The sequence below is a fragment of the Pelophylax lessonae genome (assembly GCF_965119305.1).
Source record: "Pelophylax lessonae genome assembly, chromosome: 2".
Taxonomy (NCBI): domain Eukaryota; kingdom Metazoa; phylum Chordata; class Amphibia; order Anura; family Ranidae; genus Pelophylax; species Pelophylax lessonae.
The window spans coordinates 445,321,276-445,345,423 of record NC_138769.1 but is presented as its reverse complement, the minus strand read 5'-3'; the positions used below and the strand labels follow the sequence as shown (position 1 = coordinate 445,345,423).

The 24,148-nt window shown below is 47.7% G+C and overlaps 1 protein-coding gene across 3 annotated transcripts in view; it reads right to left on the bottom strand.

The window, feature by feature from the left end:
* LOC309548607 (uncharacterized protein) overlaps window positions 1-4,182 on the bottom strand; it is a 33,630-nt gene extending 29,448 nt beyond the window's left edge. For all 3 annotated transcript variants that reach the window (XM_082248581.1, XM_082248582.1, XM_082248583.1), the window contains exon 1: window positions 4,113-4,182. In XM_082248581.1, the coding sequence (XP_082104707.1) occupies window positions 4,113-4,176 (64 nt within the window). In that variant the 5' untranslated portion in view covers window positions 4,177-4,182. The remainder of the gene's footprint in view (window positions 1-4,112) is intronic.
* Between the last annotated feature and the right edge of the window lie 19,966 nt (window positions 4,183-24,148).

Here is a 24,148-nt window from a genome sequence, read left to right as displayed (position 1 = left end):
GCTAAATCTGGGAATGTAGTCACAGGAAGGAGATACATTTCCACCTGATTGAGAAGTCCATTAATTAATTTAGGGTGTTGGCTACAGAGCTAGCCAGCAGGAAGTTGAAAGGCCTTCACCTGTTCAGAATGAGGGAGTTAAGGCTCTATAATTTGTTCAGAGAAAGTCCTATTGTTTGCTGCCTCCAGAAGCTGTGTCCTGAAGCCATGTGGGCTGGGAGCAGGAGGACAGTCAGCGTGTGCCTCCCGACAGGATGTGTGGGCCTGGGAGAAGACCCCCCGGAGTGATGTGTGCCCGGGACGGTAACCAAGGGTGAAATCGTCTCAAAGGTGAGAAGACGAACTGTTGATGTGAAAGAAACAAAGGACTGTGTTGCCCTGTGAAGCTATTATAAAAGGACTATTGAGTGTCCGCTGTAGGACAAGGAAGTCTGCCCGACGGTAGGTTGGAGACAGACACTTAGGCAGGTTCCAGTTGTGAGAAGGTAGCCGCCCACAGAGGCAAGGATTTATTTTGTTTTATTTTATTTTGATGTTTTTGCTGCATGCACTTGTTTGAAGAATAAACCTGTTGTTTGCAAGCACTTTTGGGCTATTTCTCTGTGAAAACGCACCCCCCAAGGAGTCATCTACGCCTACCACCGAGCTAATCCCTTACAGTGCATATAAACACCTTTAGTGTTTTTGCTGCCAGAAAACTGCTTTTTTTCTGCCTCTAGTTGCTGAGCTTAACCACTTCTGGACCGGAAGATTTTCCCCCTAATGACCAGGCCATTTTTTTTTTTTGATTCGGCACTGCGTTATTTTGACTGATGATTGAGCCGTCGTGCAACACTGTACCCAAATAAAATTGATGTCCTTTTTTCCCACAAATAAGTACCTTCTTTCAGTGGTATTTGATCACCTGTGAGATTTTTTTTTTTTTTTGCGCTATAAACAAAAAAAGAGCGACAATTCTGAAAAAAAAAAAAAAAAAACAATATTTTTCACTTTCTGCTATATAACATTCCCAATAAAAAAAAAAAAAAAAATCTATTTTATAATTTTAAGCCAATTTGTATTCTGCTACATATTTTTGGTAAAAAAATCCCAAAAAGCGTATTTTGATTGGTTTGTCAAAAGTTATCGCGTCTACAAACTAGGGTGAAGATTTATGTCATTTTTATTTGTTTATATTTTTTTACTAGTAATGGCGGCGATCAGCGATTTTTAGCGGGACTGCAACATTGTGGCAGACAGATCTGACCCCTAACTGACATTTTTAACACTTTTGGGGGGGGGCCAGTGACATTACTACAGTAACCAGGGCTAAAAATATGCACTGTTACTGTACTAATGACACTGGCAGGGAAGGGGTTAACCCGGGGGCGATCAAAGAGTTAAATGTGAGCCTAGGGGGTGTTTTCTAACTGTGTGGGGGGGGTGCGCTTATGGAATCAACACAGGGACCTGTGTTCCTAAATAGGAGGAACACAGGAGCTCTGTGTTGATTGCTGAGAGAACAACAGTAGACTGCTGTTCTCTCTCCACGGGGAGCGATCGCGGGTTGGCTTTCAGACACGTTGTATAAACACATCTCTTATGAGATACTATTTTAAGTAAAGTTACATAAGTAACATATTAAAGCCATCTCTTTCCTTCCTCCTCCCCCACCTTAACAACTTTTCTCCCGGCCTATAGCAGAATGATGGCTGAGCGGTGGCTTTCCTGTTCTGAGTGGACATCATATGAGGTCCTCTCAGAAAGCGCCGCTCGCGTGGCCACAGGGCCACGCAGCGGCGCAATCTGTCATGATCAGTGTACCGGCTCACTGCCAGTACCATGTGACTGCTGTGACCAATCACAGCAGGTCACATGACAGTTGTAATCAACCAATGGCTTACTTTCATGCCATCCATTGTGTACAATTGTGTTGCTAACTGTGATTGGTCAATGTGATCACATGGTACAGACAGGCCCAATCACAGCCCATCTGTACCATGTGATTAGCTTTGATCAATAACAACTAATCACAACAAAACAAACTGAATGAATCTGTTTCATTCAGTAAAATGCTTGTAGAAATGTAGTTCACTGCTATAAGCAATCATAATGTGCAAAAAAAAAAAATTCTGATCACTTCCATGAAGTAGTACACAAGTTTGATTTACTAAAGGAAAATATGCTGTGCACTAGAAGCGCACTGCAAGTGCAGTTGCTCTAGATCTGATGGGAAGCTGTAAAATGAGGGGAAGCTCTGCTGATTACTATCATCCAATAATGTGCAAGCCAAAATGCAGTTTTTCATTTTCCTTGCATTTTCCCCTCAGATCTAGAGCAACTGGGCTTGCAGTGCATAAGAAGTGCACTTGTGGGTGCACTTGCAGTGCACAGACTATTTATCTTTAGTAAATCAACCCCATTGTTACTATGATAACATTATATTACCCTGGTCACAGTGTGTTTAAAAAAAAAATTGTAAAAAAAAAAAAAAGAGAAAAATGTCATAAAAAATATATTTAAAAAAAAAATGATTACGGTACATTTTTGTTTTGTACTGTCACTAGTCAGTGTCCCTGATCACCACCAAACCAGTTATATGATGATGCTATACTGCACTGGTGACAGTATGTAAGAATAAATGTGAACATTTTTTTTTAACTTTCCAAAAAACCCACCGTGCCTCTTACTAAATACCTTGGGCTTTCTACTTTCCAAAAAGGGGTCATTTGCGGGGTATTTGTACTGTCCTGGTATTTTAGAGCCTCATGAATCTAGTCTGTCAGTACATCAGGATTGATAATTTTCAAATACCGTGTTTCCCCGAAAATAAGACTGGGTCTTATATTTATTTTGGCAACAAAAGACACAGTAGGGCTTATTTTCAGGGTAGGTCTTATGATGTAATGTGCTGTCTTCTCTCCCCCTCCTTCTCCCTGCCTATCAGGAATCCCCAGTGTGAACCAAGTAAAAGTGTTTGTAAAATCCTAGAATCCACTTTATTATTAGTATTATATCATGTCTAATGTGTGCTCCTGTATTATAATTGTGCAAAATACCTTGGTTACAGTGCAGCTCGGCGCTTCCGTGACCCGCTGGAGCTCTCTTCCACGCTCTGAGCACTGCAGAGGGAGGGGCCAATATCCCCCGCTGACAACTGGAAGAAGAGAAGGAGAGCAGCGGGAAGTCAGCTGAACGCCGAGCAGCGCTGTAACAAAGGTATTTGGCACAATAATATTACAGAAACACACACATTGGACATTATATAAAACAGTAATAGAATGGATTCTAGGATTTTACAAACACTAAACTAGGGCTTATGTTCGGGGTAAGGCTTATATGGCAGCCCTCCCCGAAAATCACAGTAGGTCTTAGTTTCAGGGTAGGTCTTATTTTCGGGGAAACACGGTATATACCATAGTTTGTGGACTCTATAACTTTCCTACAGACTAAATAATATACGCTCCGTTCTGTTATTTTCACCAAAGAAATGTAGCAGAATACACTTTGGCCTAAGTTTATGAAAAACAATTATTTATTTGCAAAATCTCATATCAGAAACAAAGAAAAGAGCGTTTAAAAAAAAATGCAGTCTTTTTTTTTTGTTTATTTAGCAAAAAAATAAAAAACCCAGTGGTGATTAAATACCACCAAAAGAAAGAAATATAAAATTGTAATTTGGGCACAGTGTTTCATGCCCGTGCAATTGTCATTCAAAGTGCTACAGCGCTGAAAGCTGAAAATTGGGCAGGGGTAAAAGTGCCCAGTATTGAAGGGGTTAAAAAAAATAATACTATACAGTAGAATGGACCTCAAAAACAAAATGTTTCACAATCTAGGTATCTCAGATTATTGGCCTAGGAATCTGAATTTATAAATCAGGAAAATAAATTGCCTAATTAGGAAATTCCTGTATCACTTTTCAGGCTACGCAGTGCAGAAAATATCACAAAACTGACTGTAGCTTGTCAGGCAGATATTTGGATATTTCCTCAAGACTTAATCAAAGAAAAGATGTGTTGTTTTTCTATTTTTGTTTTTTCAAATGATCAGCGTAGATGGAGTTTTGCTGAGATTTTCTTGAAGAGAATTATCAGTTTCCCATAAAAGTGTCATATTATACATCTTACTTACCAGATTCAACAATATTTAAAAAAAGCCGGGTGAAGAAAATGCAAAATATCAACTTCATATCCATGTTGTGTCTTTATCTATAAAAACAAAGTGAACATTTGTAGCATTTGAACATCTGAGCATTTATATGCAGCACTCTTATTCATGGCTTTCATATCCTATACTGTAAATTTAAAATAATATGTATTACATCAGGACAAACATCATGGACAGTGCACTTTCAAGTAATTTGTACAATGTTAGCTCTGGGGCAACTGTACTTGCAGAGTGCAACTGCAACTGCACAAGCAAAGTGCACAGTCAACCCCATTGTCTGCAAGAGTTAACACTGGTGTAACGTTAAAAAACCATACCTCGTAAAAATTCCCTAACCTTGTCACTTCCGGTGCACATACGTCATAGAACAGCTGAGCCGCTTCCCACTGCGCATGCTCAGAGCTCTGGAGGGTAGGGAATTTTCACGGGGTAGTGATGTGTAACGTTACACCACATCAGCTGTTGCCGCGGGTACAGTAAATCATCTCTGCTGCCACATTAAATCATCTCCGCTCCTACCCCTGTGACTTCCCTGATCTCGGCTCCTAAATGTAAAAGCGGTGGGTGTATGAAAATATAAATCACAGACATCTCGGCTCCGTGATTTATATTTTCATAGACCCACCGCCGCTTTTACATTTAGTAGCCGAGATCAGGGAAGTCACAGGGGTAGGAGCGGAGAAGATTTAATGTGGCAGCGGAGATGATTTACTGTACCCACGGCAACAGCTGATGCGGTGTAACGTTAGAAAACCCTACCCTGTGAGAATTCCCTACCCTCTGGAGCTGTGAGCATGCGCAGTGGGAAGCAGCTCAGCTGTTCCATGACGTGTGTGAAGAGGAAGTGACGAGGGTAGGGAATTTTCACGGGTAGGGTTTTTTCACGGAACACCGGCTCACACTGCCACAACTTGTCAGGCGACGTGATCGCCTGACAAGTAGCGCTCAATTATGTGCAATGGAACCATTCTAAGCAGAGCGACTCAAGTCACTACTTTGGGGCGAAGTCGGAGCGACTTGCATTGACTTCTATTAGAGAAGTGGTTTGCAAGCCATGATTAAAGTCATGCTGCACGGGCGGCTTAGTTTTTTTATATGGAATTATTTGGTTAATTAACATGATCAATCGGTATAAAGTAGTAAGTAGACAATTGCATCCACCTCACTTTATGAGTCATAAATAGGGTTTCCTTTATATCAGTTATGGATATTTTTTAAATGATTCATGACAAATGTTCCCATACATGTGAAATAATATCTCAGGTAGTTTTGGGAGCTTTGACGTCGCGTGTAAAGATGGCTGCCGCATATCCAATTGACCATGTGGTTGTGGGGGGAAATGTAACCTAGTGCTGACCTCACTCACAAAATGACCTGTGAGTGGTCAAAAGGAATGATTACATCCTGTGGGTGGTCTCTGGTATACAGGACTATAAAAAGAGTCCACAGCATGAGGAACTGTCTGTTTTTTTGAGCTTTGGAAAGACCAAGCATGCAGCCAGAATTTCTTATTGTCCTGTTCCTCCTGCTATCCAGTGTAAACTGTTGACATTCAACTACCAGAGTTAAGTATTTTTTTGATATTTTGGGATATTGGGAATAGGAGTGTATGTTTAAGTCATGGTATTTTGTGTAATGTTTATGGTAACTTTTATGTGTAAGAAGCTTTATGTATTTTGATGTCCAGTAAAGTTTTGTTTTATGGTTTTTATCAAAATTGCTCTCGGTGTCTGTTCATTTTATATATTCACTAGATATTTGCGTAGCTGTCCGGTATACCTGCAATTTCAGTTTATTGTGCTGCAACAATTAGTAGATAATCTGCTCAAGTGTATGCAGTCTTTTGCTTTTTATAACTCTTGATGTTTCCCACTGTTATTAGAATAATATTTATAATTAGAGTTGAGCGGACACCTGGATGTTCGGGTTCGAGAAGTTCGGCCGAACTTCACGAAAATGTTCGGGTTCGGGATCCAAACTCAACCGGAACTTCACCCCGAACCCAAACCCCATTGAAGTCAATGGGGACCCGAACTTTTGGGCACTAAAAAGGCTGTAAAATAGCCCTGGTAAGGGCTAGAGGGCTGCAAAAGGCATCACAATGTAGGTAAATCCCCTTCAAACAAATGTGGATAGGGAAATGACTTAAAATAAAATAGAATAAATAAAAATTAACCAATATCAATTGGCAACTTGGAGGAGGGGGTGGAATAGGAGGTCGGGTGGCGTCAGGTGGGAATGCTTTGGGAGTTGAAGTTCTCATCACAGCCAAAAAGAATTAATGTCTGCCTGCAGTGCCAGAGGCCTCATTCACAGACTCAGGGCCATGGCAACCATACATGGGAGTTGAAGTTCACATCACAGCCAAGAAGGATTCATGTCTGCCAGCAGTGTCACAGGCCTCACTCACAGACTCAGGCCAATGGCAACCATACATGGGAGTTGAAGTTGTCTTCACAGCCAAGAAGGAATCATGTCTGCCTGCAGGGCCACAGGCCTCATTCAAACATTAAGGCCCACGGGACCCACAAAGAGGAGAGTTAAAATCACGCCAAGACAGTATTGATTTAACCCAGCAATGCCACAGGCCTCATTCACTAATTCAGGACCATGGCACCCGCAAAGAGGAGAGCGGCCCCGTAACAGCAGCACAGGCCTCAGGTCAACCTGCAATGGAACAGGCCATTATCATTTATGTAGGCCCCTGACACCCAGACAGAGGAGAGAGGTCCCATAGCAGAAAATCAGGCTTCATGTCACCCAGCAATGGAAAAGGCCACTTTCAGTTTTTTAGGCCCCAGCAGCCAGACAGAGGAGAGAGGTCCCATAGCAGAAAATCAGGCTTGATGTCACCTGCCAAAGCAGCAGGCGATTAACTGAATTTCAGGCCCCTGACACCCAGACAGAGGAGAGGTCATTTAAAAGCAAAAAGAGGTTAATGTCACGCACCAAAGCAGCAGGCGATTAACTGAATTTTAGGCCCCTGACACCCAGACAGAGGAGAGGTCATTTGACAGCAAAAAGAGGTTAATGTCGCGCAGGGCAGGCCAGCACCTCCAAGGTATAAAGGGCAAGCTCTGGACATGTGGACAATTTGGAGACCCAGAAGTTGAATGGGGCAGAACCATCAGTAAGTACGTGGAGGCGTGTGCACACGTACTGTTCCACCATGTTGTTGAAATGCTGCCTTCTGCTAACACGTTCCCTATCAGCTGGTGGTGCAGTTTGCCGTGGCGCGCTGACAAAATGTTTCCACATCTCGGCCATGCTAACCCTGCTGTCTGAGGAGCTGGCCGTGACACAGCTGCATTGGCGACCTCTTCTTCCTCCTCCTCCGCCTCTGCCTTCGCCTTGTGCTTCCACTTGTCCCCCCGTGTCAGTTGGGAATGACCTCAGGAGCACGTCTACCAGCGTGCGCTTGTATTCGCGCATCTTCCTATCATGCTCCAGTGCGGGAATTAAGGTGGGCACGTTGTCCTTGTACTGGGGATCCAGCAGGGTGGCAACCCAGTAGTCAGCACTAGTTAAAATGTGGGCAACTCTGCTGTCGTTGCGCAGGCACTGCAGCATGTAGTCGCTCATATATGCAAGGTTGCCCAGAGGTAACGATAAGCTGTCCTCTGTAGGTGGTGTATAATCTGTGTCCTCCGTATCCCCCCAGCCATGCTCCAGTGATGGCTCTGAGCTGCATAGGGTGCCACCCTGCAGTGAAACCGGTTCCTCCTCCTCTACCTCATCCTCCTCCTCCTCCAGAAATGTGCCCTGGCTGTCCACATGTTTACCTGGCCTTTGCTGGTGCAGGAACCCACCCTCTGAGCCACTTCTGTATGACCTGCCTGAAACCCTGTGAAATGGCCCCTCTTGCTCCTCCTCCTGTGCCACATCCTCTTCCATCATCGCCGTAATATTTTTTTCAAGGAGACAAAGAAGGGGTATTGTCATGCTAGCAACTGTGTCATCAGCACTGGCCATGTTGGTTGAGTATTCCAATGACCCCAACAAGGTACACAGGTGTTGCATGCAGGCCCAGTCACTGGTGGTGAAGTGGTGCTGATCCGCAGAGCGACTGACCCGTGCATACTGCATCTGAAACTCCACTATCGCCCGCTGCTGCTCGCACAGTCTCTCCAGTATATGTAAGGTGGAGTTCCACCTGGTGGGCATGTCACATGAGAGGCGGTGAGCAGGAAAGCCTTAGTTACGCTGCAGCGCAGACAGGCGAGCAGCAGCAGGGTGAGAACGCCGAGAGCGCCCACATATGGACAGCACTTTCAGCAGCAGCTCTGACATGTCTGGGTAGTTTTTAAGAAACTTCTGCACCACCAGATTTAGCACATGCGCCAGGCAAGGGATGTGCGCCAGGCAAGGGATGTGCGTCAAACTGGCTAGTCCCAGAGCTACAATGAGATTTTGCCCATTATCGCACACCACCAGGCCGGGCGTGAGGCTCACCGACAGCAACCAGCCATCAGTCTGCTGTTCTATGCCCCTCCAAAGCTCCTGTGCGGTGTGGGTTTTGTCACCCAAAGGCCAGTAATTTTGAAATGCTGGCATTCAGGGCCAGGGCTCGAAAGTTGGGTAGGTGGGTATTTCCTCCTTCTCTCCAATGTTTGGGAGATTGACAGCTGAATGCTGCTGTGTGACATGGTGGAGATGCTTGGTGATGGTGTTGTATGTGGTGGTGTTGGTGGAACATCCTCTGTTTGCTGGTCGCCAGGTGCCAGAGGTGGAGGGAGAGGCCAGGGCAGCACCAGAAGAGGGAGCAGGAGGCGCATGAGAGAGTTCCTTGTTTTTAAGGTGTTTACTCCAATGCAGTTCATGCTTTGCATGTAGATGCTTGGTCATGCAGGTTGTGCTCAGGTTAAGAACGTTTATGCCTCGCTTCAGGCTCTGATGGCACAACATGCCAACCACTCGTGTCTTGTCGTCAGGATATTGTGTGAAGAACTGCCATGCCAATGAACTCCTTGGAGCAGGCCTTGGTGTGCTCGGTGCTGGGTGCGGTGGACAGTAGCAGGCGTACTGTCTCTGGAACGGCCGCTGCGCTTTTGCACCCTGCTCCCTCTTTTGCTGTGCTGTTGCCTCTGTGTGACCACCGCCTCTTCCTCATAACTGCATGCCTCACTAGCACAACTTTCAGTCCAGTCTGGGTCTAGGACTTCATCATCCTCCATATCATCTTCCACCCATTCATGACCCCTGCCCTCCTCGTCGGTCTGCACATTGCAGAAAGCCACAGCAGTTGACACCTGTGTTTCGTCATCATTAGAGACGTTTTTTGGCGGTATTCCCATGTCCTCATCCTGCAACAAAAGTGGTTGAGCATCAGTGCATTCAAGGTCTCCCTCTTCTGGGGCAGGGCTAGGTGGATGGGCCAGGTAAACCCTGCCAACAGAGTCATCAAAAAGCATAAGACTTTCCTGCATGATTTGGGGCTCTGACTGCTTGGCTGATTTGAAAGAGGGTGAGGTGGAAGACTGATGGGCATGGGCTGCAGGTGCCAACTCTGAGCTTTCTGCAGAGGACTGGGTGTTAGATACTGTGAAGGAACTGGAGGCACTGTCAGCCACCCAATCTACTATCGCGTGTACATGTTCTGGCTTCACCATCCGTAGAGCGGCATTTGGGCCTATCAATAACGCTGCAGATTCTGACGCCTACTCGCACCAGATGAAGATGTTTGACTTGGAGCGGTAGTTGGCGCTGAACGGCCACGTCCTCTACCAGCAACAGGAACTCCACCAACACCACCATGACCATACCCACGTCCCTTATTTGATGTTCTCCTCATTATTGGCGTTCACCCACCAAGCTGAAAGATTGGTCTCTCCCCAGTGTCAATTTACCTGGCAGTAGTCGATAATTACGTTCGCTAAGGCAGTGCAAGTGTCATAAAAATTCTCTTTGGACCCAGAATAATGTTTTTTTTGTGCCCAAAATACACTGATTCTCAATTTCTATGCGGAAATGTAAAAAAATTTTTGGTACGTTGTATGCACAAGTGGTTTGTGGAACAAGAACAAGTATTTTTGTAATAAAATACAGAAAATGAGTATTTCCCTGCTGTAAATTGAAATTAATTATTTATACGCCAGCTGCACAATTAAATTTGGTCACCAAAATTAACAAATGCAGTAGTGAACTGCAATATATTGGAAATAATTATTTAAACGCCGGATGCACAACTATTTTTTCAGCCTGAAACACGACTTTTTTCAATAACACGCCAAAATGCAGCTTTTAACTGCTGTACATTAACAGTATATATTTATACTATGTATGGACACCAGATTTGTGGACCCAGAGTACAGATTTGGTCACCAAAATTAACAAATGCAGTAGTGAACTGCTATATATTGGAAATAATTATTTAAACGCCGGATGCACCACGGTTTTTTCAGCCTAAAACACGGCTTTTTTCAATAAAACCCCAAAATGCAGTTTTTTACTGCTGTAAATTTAAATTAGTTATTTATATATATGTATGTAAAACTGCTTTGTGAAGCAAGAATATTGCTTTTTTCCAGCAAAAAAGAATAATGCAATATTTTTCAGCTGTAATGTGAAATCGGTATTTCAGCGGTGTATTTCAAGATGCTCTGTGGATCAGGATTACCATCTAATTTATCAGGATTTTTGGTCAAAAAACATACACTTATGCTGTATTTCACAGCAGCAATGTACAATAGGTGGTTGGAATGGGTATTTCAGACTGTTTGGTGGACCTTGAATAAAGTTTTTTTTCTATAAAAAAACAAAGAAGCACTATTTCCCTGCAGAAATATAAAATATGTCCTTGGACGGTGTATGCAGAACTGTTTGGTGGACAAGAAATACGGTTTTTCCCCCAAAATTATACGGATTCTCTATTTCACCGCAGAAATGTCAAATATGTATTTTGGTGCTGTAAAATAGGCTTGGTGGATCAGGATGAACACCTTTTTTTTTTACTAAAATACACTGATGCACTATTTGATAGCTGAAATGGAATGTGCATTGCATACACAAGTTCTCTGTGGCCCCACAGATCCCAGGCTAGACAAATCGACTTGAGCAGCCAGAAAAAAAAAGTTTTTTTTCCTTCACTGAGCTACAAAATACGATTAGGCTGATGTCCCTGGCTGTCTGGGCTAATATGGCCGCCAAGCACCACCTCAGTAACAGATGGATTACAAAAAAAGATTTCCCTTGCAGTGGCTGGGTACAGAAATTTTGGATTGCTGAAGATCCCTCCCTCCCTCCCTATCTATTTGCTGTATCTTGTGGATTAAAATAGCACAGGTTCTTCTGATTTGTGCCCTAGTCTGTCCCTGATCGCGGCACCAGAATCCTCTCCCTAAGCTCAAATCAGCAGAGTGACGTGCGGCAGTACGTGACTCCAGCTTATAAAGAGGCTGGGTCACATGCTGCACTCAGCCAATAACAGCCATGCCATTAGTAGACATGGCTGTGATGGCTTCTTAGGGCAAGAAGTAAAACACTTGCTGAATGGCTGCTGTGCAGCCCTTCAGAAAGCAGGAAGAAATCGCTGAATAACGGACCCGAACCCGAACCCGAACGTTTTTGAAAATGTCCGGGTTTGGGTCCGTGTCCCTAACACCCCGAAATTTGGTACGAACCCAAACTATACAGCTCAACTATATTTATAATCTAATTACAGCCTGATATTTTCCACATTTGTTACAACTGGCGTAGTTTGCATGGTCACTAAATATGGAATATTTGGATGAAATATTGTGTTAAAGAGGGTGTATGAGGATTATTCATTGAATTGCTGCTAGAGTCAGCAGTTTAGTGAATAAGCCCTTAGCACAGTAACTTTGAGCCAGGACAATACATAAAGATTGTGATTGTTGTTTTTGCATTTGTGTTCCCCCCTGAGAGCAGAGATACATACTCTGTTTGAAAAAAGCAAGAGAGCAGGAGGGAAGAAATCAACTTCTAAGTATGGGGTGATTCCAATATGGGTCTGTTCTGGATACTGGAAACCTATTGCAGAGGAATTATTTAAATATGCTGCTCAAATCTATCCAGACGTTGGTGGTGAACTTGGCACGCAGGTTTTGCATTTAGATTTGAGCGTATATTCTAAGAAGGCGAGGAAAGCTGCTGCCACTACAGGGTGGTTAGGCATGGAGGCCCTTTGCCGCGAGGTGCAGAAGAATGAGCTTAAGAAAGAGTTGCAGGAAGTGAAAGAGATGTTGGTTATGACCAAAGAATATATGCAAAGTAATGCATGTCGAGTAGTTGCCTTAGAGGAGAATTGTAAAGAGAGAAAGATGATTGCAGATCCCACATGGAATCCTGAAGATCTGCTCCAGTCTTCAGATGAGTATGTGTCCTATTCTGATGATAGTGATGATCTTGATGAGTGTCAGGCACGTCCAATAATCACACAACAGAGAAAAAGGAAAATAAATTGTGAGCATGGTGGAGAGAATGGTTTGCGGGATACTGCTTGTGATGAGGTTTACCTTTTGAGTGCCCTATTTCCTAAATCATTTGCCTTGTTTGCAGTGTCTTCCAAACACTTGGTCACCACTGCAAGCTGCTCCTTGAGCTCAGTTTGGGTATACCCCTTTACCACTTCATCACAGGCCAATCATGGGCCATTACCACGTGATCAGTTGTCAGCTAATGACAGCTGATCACACGATGTAAACAGAAGCCAGTTATCAATTTTTTCACACTTAGTGTAGTGGGAGCGCACATTTTTGGCTCATTTTTCCCACAACGCGCATAGGGCAGTCCATTGATTTCAATAGGCATTTTGTAACATGGCAAAGTAGCTCATAAGCCATTTTGGTGTGTTGCCATTTGCACGGTTTTTACTGTGCATTTTGCTGCGTTTATCACTTTTTTTACGTGGCAAAATGTGTTTGCTTCTGCATTTGGGGTACAATTAACAATTAGTGGCTGAGCGTATGGCTATTTGATTTTAGGTGTATAAAGTTGGTCATACACTAAATCTGATTGTACAATCTCTGTACAAAGCTATATAATAAGAGGACACACCATCTATCCAATCACTCTGTATCCAATCAGGTAGGCCTTTGCCTACCTGACTACGTTGTTGATGATAGAACTAAAGGAAATAGTACAATCAGATTGTATTGTATTGTATGGGGAGCTTTACAGACTTCCAGGGACACACTTCTCCTGTTTTCAATATTACAGCTCTGCACCACATAGAATGTTATCTGATCGCTATGCTCCTGCACACTCCGCTAAATGAATGATCTATGCAAGAAGATGTAAGGTGGAAAAAAAATTGATGGCTGTGTATTTAGTGAGAACGGTGATTGCTGATTGCATTGGAAAAGCATGAACCTGCAGAGGTGGGCAGGAGTAGTCTCCAAGAGGAGGAGGGCAGGTTCAGGGTGTGTTTATGAGGTCAGCTGGTGAACTCCCTCCTGTGTCATAAAGGTTTTCCCAACCTCCAGAAAGTAGTGGAGGAATTTGTTATACAACAAACTGGAGGCTGAGGTACATCCTTGTCTAGGACAAATAGAAGACTTCTTCTTTTCTGCAAAAAGAGGTACTGTATTTTCTGGCGTATAAGACTACTTTTGAACCTCAAAAAAAATCCCCCAAAAATGGGGAGTCGTCTTATACGCCGAGTATAATATCTCCAAGGTAACCTAAGTATAAGTATTACCGGTAGATGAAAATTAGGGGGGTCGTCTTATACGCCCAGGTGAACTTCGTCTTTAGTTTGTTTTATGCCAAGACCTAGATAGGCCTGACTGCAAAAATTCTAGGAGATTAGTGGGATTAGGTTGCAGAAGATCAAATTATTTGGATGAAGCAAGTATGATAAACTTTTTCCCACACTCGACGGCATGCAGCATTATTGGATAGTCTACAAGAATCTACTGCTGCAAGAGAGCATCAAAGTCTTTGTAATTTTCCACTCCCAATTTCCAAACACCCAACGAAAGTCCCTCTGGACATGAATGAAGTTTTCTATTGCGTGACAAGAGCAGAGGCGACATTGGAACTTTAAACAGTGGACAAGTATTCGCCTGAATGGGAAAATAGCCTGAAGGTCCTTCTAACTAAACAGCTACTTATAGATATCACTGGTCCTGTGAGTTTGCATAGGGACCAAGCCTAGTATAATATGTATGTTGCCATGTAGGCTTTGAAGAAATGCTTTCTGCAGACTACAGTGGGTTTAAAGTAGAGGGTGAACAATTTATTTTTTCGACACTCATGGGTTGTATTTGAACTGCATCAATGGTGTGCATAATGTGGGTGCAAAAATGTTACTAGTTAGAAATGAGATTTCCTGACCTTCAGTGTCACATGCTCAGAATTAGGTTCTCCTAAAATATTGTGTAACTGGTATACTTTCTAAGATAAAACACAAGGTCTCTGGACAGATAGGCTGTATACTATGCATTTCCATACTGTTTTTTTTTTATACTTTCAAGCTTTATAGAGTTAGCAGATGTTTTGTTGGGTCTAAGTAAAAATTTCAGCAAATCAACACCTGCATATCTTTTTTTTTTTTTTTTTTTTTTTTTTTTTTTTTTTTTTGTGCAGCTGCATGTTATACTACAGGTTCTACTGATGAAAATAATGATTGATTTACAGTATTTCACTAATTCCTGAGTAATTAGGTGTTTTCTAGTGAGTGCGGCTTTTAAGGCTTTCAGTAATAAAGTGTCCACCACCACCATGCCCCAAAGCTGCTGATACATAACAACTACTTAGCCGTTACCAATAACTGCAGAATCTAAGGCCGGCCATACACTGTGCAAATTTCTTTCCTGTAATCATGATTCCCCCATCAACAATGAGAGTGCTCACAGGGGAATCAACAATTGTCTTCTCCCGGCACAGGGACGGGATGGACGGGGGAAATTGTCTTCGCCAGGAAAAGACAGTGATTACTGCTAGAGATAATCGTAAGAGAATACAGCAGGCTGGTTGTACTCAAGCTGATCAATCGATTAATCAACTTGGTAGATTCAATCTTCCCATCAACGGTTCGAATAGCGGCAGGTTCCTGTTAAACAGGCCAAGGATCGAACCGTGTATGGCCTGCCTAAAAAATCTGAAATATTCAAATCAGATTTAAGTTCATAATATCCAAATTAGAGTGTTCAGTATAAACCGTAAAATGCACTTGTCAATATAAATTACGTTTTCTTGAGATGTAACGCAGGCAGGCACTGGTCAGGATACTGGCAGTAATAAGGACATGTAGTTGACATGGAGTTACCTCTAAATTTGTGATGTACAGTGTGCAGCACAGGATGAAAGCACTGTAAATGTGTTTTCCTTAGTAGCTTGCAATGTGTCTGCATATAATACAGTATGAAAGAACTAGTAAAGGTGTATTTTTTCATAATAAAGAATGAGTGCAATTTTTGCTCAAGAAATTCAGTAACCAGTACAGAGAAACAAAGCAAATTTTTGTTTTGTGTGCCCCACAACAACTTATTTAGGTGGCACAGTGGTGTAGTGGTTAGCACTTTCCCCTACCAGCAAAAGGGTCACTGGTTCAAATCCCAACCATGACACTACCTGCCTGGAGTTTGCATGTTCTCCCTGTGCCTGCATGGGTTTCCTCCCATACTCCAAAGACATGCTGGTAGGTTAATTGAATCCTGTCTAAATTGGCCCCAGTATGTGTAGGAATTTGAGTTAAGGACCTTAGATTGTAAGCTCCTTGAGGGCAGGGACTGATGTGAATGCACAATGTATATGTAAAGTGCTGGGTAAATTGAGAGTGCTATATAAGTACCTGAAATAAATTTAGTATGTACACCATAAGGTCTCCTGTACACTACAACTGCTAAACAGATGTTTAGGAGCAGTTGGGTGTTTTTTTTCAGCAACCCCTGAACTCTCCTCAATGTTATCTTATGTGTACATGTACACCAGGGGCAGATCCAGAGTCTTATGTCAGGAGCGGCACTGCCAGAAAATAGGGTGTTGCTTACAGAACTGTTTTTAAGGTATCATACAGTCCTAACCAGGGGCGTTGCTAGGTGGGAAAAAGACCAGGGGCTTCAGCCCGAAGATAAATTTGATAACCCCTCCCACATTTTAAAGTCCCGCCCAAGCTCCTCCTACATTTAAAAATGACCTCCACCCAACGCCCCCCTCAGTCAAGGGTCAGTCATGGGGTGCTATGGAACGGAGTACAGGGGGTCAGGAGAGGAGAGAACAGAGGAGAGGAGCACAGGGGGTCAGGAGGAGAGGAGAGGAGCACAGGGGGTCAAGAGGAGAGGAGAACAGGGGGTCAGGAGGAGAGAAGAAGAGGAGAGGAGAACAGGGGGTCAGGAGGAGAGAAGAAGAGGAGAGGAGAACAGGGGGTCAGGAGGAGAGAAGAAGATGAGAGGAGAACAGGGGGTCAGGAGGAGAGAAGAGGAGAGGAGAACAGTGGGTCAGGAGGAGAGGAGAACAGTGGGTCAGGAGGAGAGGAGAACAGTGGGTCAGGAGGAGAGGAGAACAGTGGGTCAGGAGGAGAGGAGAACAGGGGGTCAAGAGGAGAGGAGAACAGGGGGTCAAGAGGAGAGGAGAACAGGGGGTCAAGAGGAGAGGAGAACAGGGGGTCAAGAGGAGAGCAGAACAGGGGGTCAAGAGGAGAGGGGAACAGGGGGTCAAGAGGAGAGGGGAACAGGGGGTCAGGTGGAGAGGGGAACAGGGGGTCAGGTGGAGAGGAGAGAAGAGGAGAACAGGGGGTCAGGAGGAGAGGAGATGAGGAGAGGAGAACAGGGGGTCAGGAGGAGAGAACAGGGGGTCAGGAGGAGAGAAGAGGAGGAGAACAGGGGATCAGGAGGAGAGAAGAGGAGGAGAACAGGGGATCAGGAGGAGAGAAGAGGAGAACAGGGGGTCAGGAGGAGAGAAGAGGAGAACAGGGGGTCAGGAGGAGAGAAGAGGAGAACAGGGGGTCAGGAGGAGAGGAGAACAGGGATCAGGTGGAGAGGAGAGGAGAGGAGAGAAGAGGAGAGGAGAACAGGGGTCAGGAGGAGAGGAGAACAGGGGGTCAGGAGGAGAGAACAGGGGGTCAGGAGGAGAGAACAGGGGGTCAGGAGGAGAGAAGAGGAGGAGAACAGGGGATCAGGAGGAGAGAAGAGAAGAACAGGGGGTCAGGAGGAGAGAAGAGGAGAACAGGGGGTCAGGAGGAGTGGAGAGGAGAACAGGGGGTCAGGAGGAGTGGAGAGGAGAACAGGGGGTCAGGTGGAGAGGAGAGAACAGGGGTCAGGTGGAGAGGAGAGGAGAGAACAGAGGAGAGGAGCACAGGGGGTCAGGAGGAGAGGAGCACAGGGGGTCAAGAGGAGAGAAGAACAGGGGGTCAGGAGGAGAGAAGAGGAGAGGAGAACAGGGGGTCAGGAGGAGAGAAGAAGAGGAGAGGAGAACAGGGGGTCAGGAGGAGAGAAGAGGAGAGGAGAACAGGGGTCAGGAGGAGAGGAGAACAGGGGGTCAGGAGGAGAGGAGAACAGTGGGTCAGGAGGAGAGGAGAACAGGGGGTCAAGAGGAGAGGAGAACAGGGGGTCAAGAGGAGAGGAGAACAGGGGGTCAAGAGGAGAGGGGAACAGGGGGTCAGGTGGAGAGGGGAACAGGGGGTCAAGAGGAGAGGAGAACAGTGGGTCAGGAGGAGAGGAGAACAGGGGGTCAAGAGGAGAGGAGAACAGGGGGTCAAGAGGAGAGGAGAACAGGGGGTCAAGAGGAGAGGGGAACAGGGGGTCAGGTGGAGAGGAGAGGGGAACAGGGGGTCAGGTGGAGAGGAGAGAAGAGAAGAGAAGAGGAGAACAGGGGGTCAGGAGGAGAGGAGATGAGGAGAGGAGAACAGGGGGTCAGGAGGAGAGAACAGGGGGTCAGGAGGAGAGAAGAGGAGGAGAACAGGGGATCAGGAGGAGAGAAGAGGAGAACAGGGGGTCAGGAGGATAGAAGAGGAGAACAGGGGGTCAGGAGGAGAGAAGAGGAGAACAGGGAGTCAGGTGGAGAGGAGAACAGGGGGTCAAGAGGAGAGGAGAACAGGGGGTCAAGAGGAGAGGAGAACAGGGGGTCAAGAGGAGAGGGGAACAGGGGGTCAGGTGGAGAGGAGAGGGGAACAGGGGGTCAGGTGGAGAGGAGAGAAGAGAAGAGGAGAACAGGGGGTCAGGAGGAGAGGAGAACAGGGGGTCAGGAGGAGAGAACAGGGGGTCAGGAGGAGAGAAGAGGAGGAGAACAGGGGGTCAGGAGGAGAGAAGAGGAGAACAGGGGGTCAGGAGGAGAGAAGAGGAGAACAGGGGGTCAGGAGGAGAGAAGAGGAAAACAGGGAGTCAGGTGGAGAGGAGAACAGGGATCAGGTGGAGAGGAGAGGAGAACAGGGGTCAGGAGGAGATGAGGAGAGGAGAACAGGGGGTCAGGAGGAGAGAACAGGGGGTCAGGAGGAGAGAAGAGGAGGAGAACAGGGGATCAGGAGGAGAGAAGAGGAGGAGAACAGGGGATCAGGAGGAGAGAAGAGGAGAACAGGGGGTCAGGAGGAGAGAAGAGGAGAACAGGGGGTCAGGAGGAGAGAAGAGGAGAACAGGGGGTCAGGAGGAGTGGAGAGGAGAACAGGGGGTCAGGTGGAGAGGAGAGAACAGGGGTCAGGTGGAGAGGAGAGGAGAGAAGAGGAGAGGAGAACAGGGGGTCAGGAGGAGAGGAGAGGAGAGGAGAGAAGAGGAGAGGAGAACAGGGGGTCAGGAGGAGAGGAGAGGAGAGGAGAGAAGAGGAGAGGAGAACAGGGGTCAGGAGGAGAGGGGAGGAGAGAAGAGGAGAACAGGGGGTCAGGAGGAGAGAAGAGGAGAACAGGGGGTCAGGAGGAGAGAAGAGGAGAGGAGAACAGGGGGTCAGGAGGAGAGAAGAGGAGAGGAGAACAGGGATCAGGTGGAGGGCCTCCCCCCCCATCCAGCACACCCACCTATGCCTCCAATCACCCCCCATCCAGCACACCCACCTATGCCTCCAATCACCCCCCCATCCAGCACACCCACCTATGCCTCCAATCACCCCCCCCCCATCCAGCACACCCACCTATGCCTCCAATCACCCCCCCCCCCAATCCAGCACACCCACCTATGCCTCCAATCACCCCCCATCCAGCACACCCACCTATGCCTCCAATCACCCCCCCCCCAATCCAGCACACCCACCTATGCCTCCAATCACCCCCTCCCCCCCACCCAGCACACCCACCTGTGCCTCCAATCACCCCCCATCCAGCACACCCACCTATGCCTCCAAACCCCCCCACCCCCATCCAGCACACCCACCTATGCCTCCAATCACCCCCCCCCCCAATCCAGCACACCCACCTATGCCTCCAATCACCCCCCCCCCAATCCAGCACACCCACCTATGCTTCCAATCACCCCCCCCCCCATCCAGCACACCCACCTATGCCTCCAATCACCCCCCCCCCAATCCAGCACACCCACCTATGCTTCCAATCACCCCCCCCATCCAGCACACCCACCTATGCCTCCAATCACCCCCTCCCCCCCCACCCAGCACACCCACCTGTGCCTCCAATCACCCCCCATCCAGCACACCCACCTATGCCTCCAAACCCCCCCCCCCATCCAGCACACCCACCTATGCCTCCAATCACCCCCCCCCCAATCCAGCACACCCACCTATGCTTCCAATCACCCCCCCCCCATCCAGCACACCCACCTATGCCTCCAATCACCCCCTCCCCCCCACCCAGCACACCCACCTGTGCCTCCAATCACCCCCCATCCAGCACACCCACCTATGCCTCCAACCCCCCCCCCCCACCATCCAGCACACCCACCTATGCCTCCAACCCCCCCCCATCCAGCACACCCACCTATGCCTCCAACCCCCCCCCCCATCCAGCACACCCACCTATGCCTCCAACCCCCCCCCATCCAGCACACCCACCTATGCCTCCAATCACCCCCCCCCATCCAGCACACCCAGCTATGCCTCCAATCACCCCCCCCCCATCCAGCACACCCACCTATGCCTCCAATCACCCCCCCCCATCCAGCACACCCACCTATGCCTCCAATCACCCCCCCCCCCCCCATCCAGCACACCTGTGAAAATATTATCCTCCCTCATCTTCTTACCTGGTGTGTATCAGAGGACAGACAGCAGTGCACACTGAGGGCGGACCTAGAGGGTTTAAGCCCGCCCACGTGTGATTACTTTGTACAGGAACTCTTTGGAGCCTATGAAGAAGCCGAAAAGTGTCCAGGAAGCATGCACCGCCCCTCTCCCTAACTGAACTGCAGAACGGAGAGGGGCGGTCCCAGGGGCTATACAGTCCTCGGCACTCCTCCTGCGGAATTGGGTGTCAGATTTTACCGCTCCTTATGCTGACGCCGGGCGTGCGGCCCCGCCCACCCCGACATCATTTTGACAGCTCCACTCACTCTCATCATTGCCGGAGTCCTGCGCCCCCCGCTTGCCCTCCAATCACTGGATGGTGGATGTACTGCTGAGATATTTATCCCCGAGTTCCAGGCTTTGGGACTCGGGGCTAATCATTTTATATAAGCAACAGGAGACCCGGGGCTTTTTGCGGGCACACTCGGGGCTATAGCCCCGGTCAGCCCCCCCCTGCCGACGCCACTGGTCCTAACCTTGTTTAAAACAGTGACACGTTTAAAATTATGCCACTTCCTCTCAGCGCGGAGGAGGTAGGGAAGAATAGTGACACCTGCCAACCACATTAAATAAAATGTTGAGGCCAGCCACAACAGTGGCAGCGGTCTTAACACTTATCAACTTCACAGGAGATCTTTATGATTTTCCCCGAGGGTCTCCTGATGCGCTATACTGTAGCTCCATCTGGGACTCCTTCCTTCCACCACACACTGCGGCAAAACTAAGGGGGAAGGCTGCTACAGCACACCTCTCCATGCGGGACTCATGCCCCTCCAGCAGGGGGGCCCAACCTTTTGAGTAGATAGGAACACTTTAGCGCCTTGGTAACCGGTCATGGGCCACAATGAGCGGAGCGGGCAGATGACAGGTTTATGTATACTCAGCATATGTAGAGAAGACACTCTCTACTCTATGAGCCCTCTGATCCGCCGAGACAGAAGGGGATGGATCCCCTCCTGTTTTTTTAAGTGGATCGGATTGGAGATAGGCGGGTGTAAAGGGACACAAATCTGTTTTGCATCTGCCGCTCTATAGAGATGAATGAAGGGTCCAATTGGTTCCACATGAAAAACAGACAGGCGGACCCAATTAGACCGATCGTGTGAAAGGGGTCTTTCACATGGATGTTGTTTACCTGCACCTCAACTGACCTCAATCTTCACTTCTTCCACAGGATTACTGCAGGTATTGCTGGCTGCTGCTGTCCCAAAGGTGGGTATGGCTGATGGCTGCTGCTGGCTGTCCTACAGGCGTGGTACTGCTGGTGGGTACTGCTGGCTGGTATTGCTGGTGGGTTCTGCTGGTTAGTACTGCTGGTGGGTTCTGCTGGCTGATACTGCTGGTGGGTACTACTGGCTGGTACCTCTGGTGGGTTCTGCTGGCTGGTACTGCTAGTGTGTTCTGCTGGCTGGTATAGCTGGTGGGTACTGCTAGCTGGTGCTGGTGGGTACGGCTGGCCTGTACTACTGGCCGATACTGCTAGCTGGTACTGTTGGTGGGTACTGCTGGCGGGTTTCGCTGGCTGGCACTGCTGGCTGGTGCTGGTGGGTACTGCTGGCTGGTACTGCTGGTAGGTACTGCTGGCTTGTACTTCTAGTGGGTTCTGCTGGCTGGTGCTGGTGGGTACTACTGGCTGGTGCTGGTGGATACTGCTGGCTGGTGCTGGTGGGTACTGCTGGCTGGTGGGTACTGCTGGCGGATACTGCTGGCTGTTACTGGTGGGTGCTACTGGTGAGTACTGCTGGCTGGTACTGGCGGTTACTGCTGGCTGGTACTGGCAGGTACTGCTGGCTGGTACTGGTGGGTACTGCTGGTGGGTACTGCTGCCTGGTACTGGCAGGTACCTCTGGCTGGTACTGGTGGGTACTGCTGGCTGGTATTGGTGGGTACATCTGGCGGGTACTGCTGGCTGGTACTGGCAGGTACTGCTTGTGGGTACTGCTGGCTGGTACTGGTGGGTACTGCTGGCTGGTGTTGGTGGGTACTGCTGGCAAGTACTGCTGGCTGGTACTGGCGGGTACTGCTGGCTGGTACTGGTGGATACTGCTGGCTGGTACTGGTGGGTACTGCTGGCTGGTACTGCTGGCTGGTACTGGCAGGTACTGCTGGCTGGTACTTGTGGGTACTGCTGGGGGGTACTGTTGGCTGGTATTGGTGGGTACTTCTGGCTGGTACTTGTGGGTACTGCTGGTGGGTACTGCTGGCTGGTACTGGCGGGTACTGCTGGCTAGTACTGGTTGGTACTGGGGGGTACTGCTGGTGGGTACTGGTGGGTACTGCTGGTGGGTACTGCTGGTGGGTACTGCTGGCTGGTACTGTTGGTGGGTATTGCTGGCTGTTACTGATGGCGGTTACTGTTGATGGGTTTTGCTGGCTGGTGCTGGCGGGTACTGTTGGTGGGTTCCCGACCCACCATTCATGAGGATCAGCATGACAGGAGCCACACTGGAGGAAGCAGAGCTGCTGCTTCCTGTATCACTCCTGTCAAAGGTGGAGGCGGAGTACATTTGGTATCACTCCGCCTGTGACAGGAGCCGGCGCTATACAGAAAGCATCAGCTCTGCTTCCTCTAGTGCCGCCTCCGTTATTTACAGTGATGCTCGGGGGATGGCGGGTCAGGAACCCGCAATCTGGGCTTACTGACCCGCCATCCCAGAGCAGGAGGGAGAGTCACTAATATTTTCTGGGGGGGGAGTAATTGCCCCGTTAACACACCCCCCCCCCTCCTGGATCCGCCCCTGATGTACACTCAGTCATTTATAGTAGTTTAGAGGCAGTTGAGGTTACAGGCATTTTTTTGAAAGCAGAAAAATCACATTTAGGGAGGTAGTTTACCGGCATTTCAAACACCAAACACTTGGAACCATGGTAAACTGCGTTTATGCAGGTTTGTGTTTATAAGCGTTTTTAAAGGGGAAAACATTTCTGATCATTTTTGAACATATTAAATTGTTGGAAAAAACACAAGTTTCACCACATGTTGTTGCCTGCATTCAGCAACATCTTATGCAATTTTCTACATCTTTGGAGTATCAGCAACATCACGAGCATTTCCTCACACATGTTCATGATGGGATTCATTGTGAAAACACAAAAAATAAGACAGCTATCTACAAGCACACTGCTCTCGCTGCTGCTCTCTCTCCTCTCACAGAATGGCTGAAATATTTAATTATTTACTTTTAAGTAATATTTAATTTCATGCATTGTGGGCATTTGGGAGGGTCTCCTGAGGTTATCTTTAACCACTTCCATACCGAGTCATGTAATATGACGTCGGCAAAGTGGTTGTAAGGATCCGGGCCGCCGTCATATGACGTCGCCCGGATCTCCCCTCTACTGCGCGCCCCCGGGGGCACGCAGCGTGGCGTTCAGGGGTGAGGCTCGTCCCTCGGACATAGCCCATCCCTGATCAAGGTAAACAGCCAATAGAAATTGGCTGTTTACCATGTGATCGGCTGTGTCAATCACAGCCGATCACATGAGCGGCTCCAGCGCGAGCCGCTCGTTCTCTCTGCAATGCGCGCCCCCGGGGGCGCGCAGAGCAGCGATCAGGGACGAGGCTCGTCCCTCGGACAGAGTCGATCCCCGATCTAGGTAAAGAGCCAATGAAATTGGCTCTTTACCACGTGACCGGCTGTGTCCAATCACAGCCGGTCACAAATGTCAACAGAGAACACGGTAACTAGCTGTCACCGTGTTCTCCTCCTCACACACTGATCCTGTGTGAGGAGGAGATTGTGGTAACAGCTAGTTACCGATTACAGTGCACGCTAAACACACTGATTGCCCCCCCCCCCCCAATAAAGAGCACCTGTCACTAGCCCATCAAAGTACCCGAGTACCTGTCACCAGGGCATCAGGTACTCAGATGACAG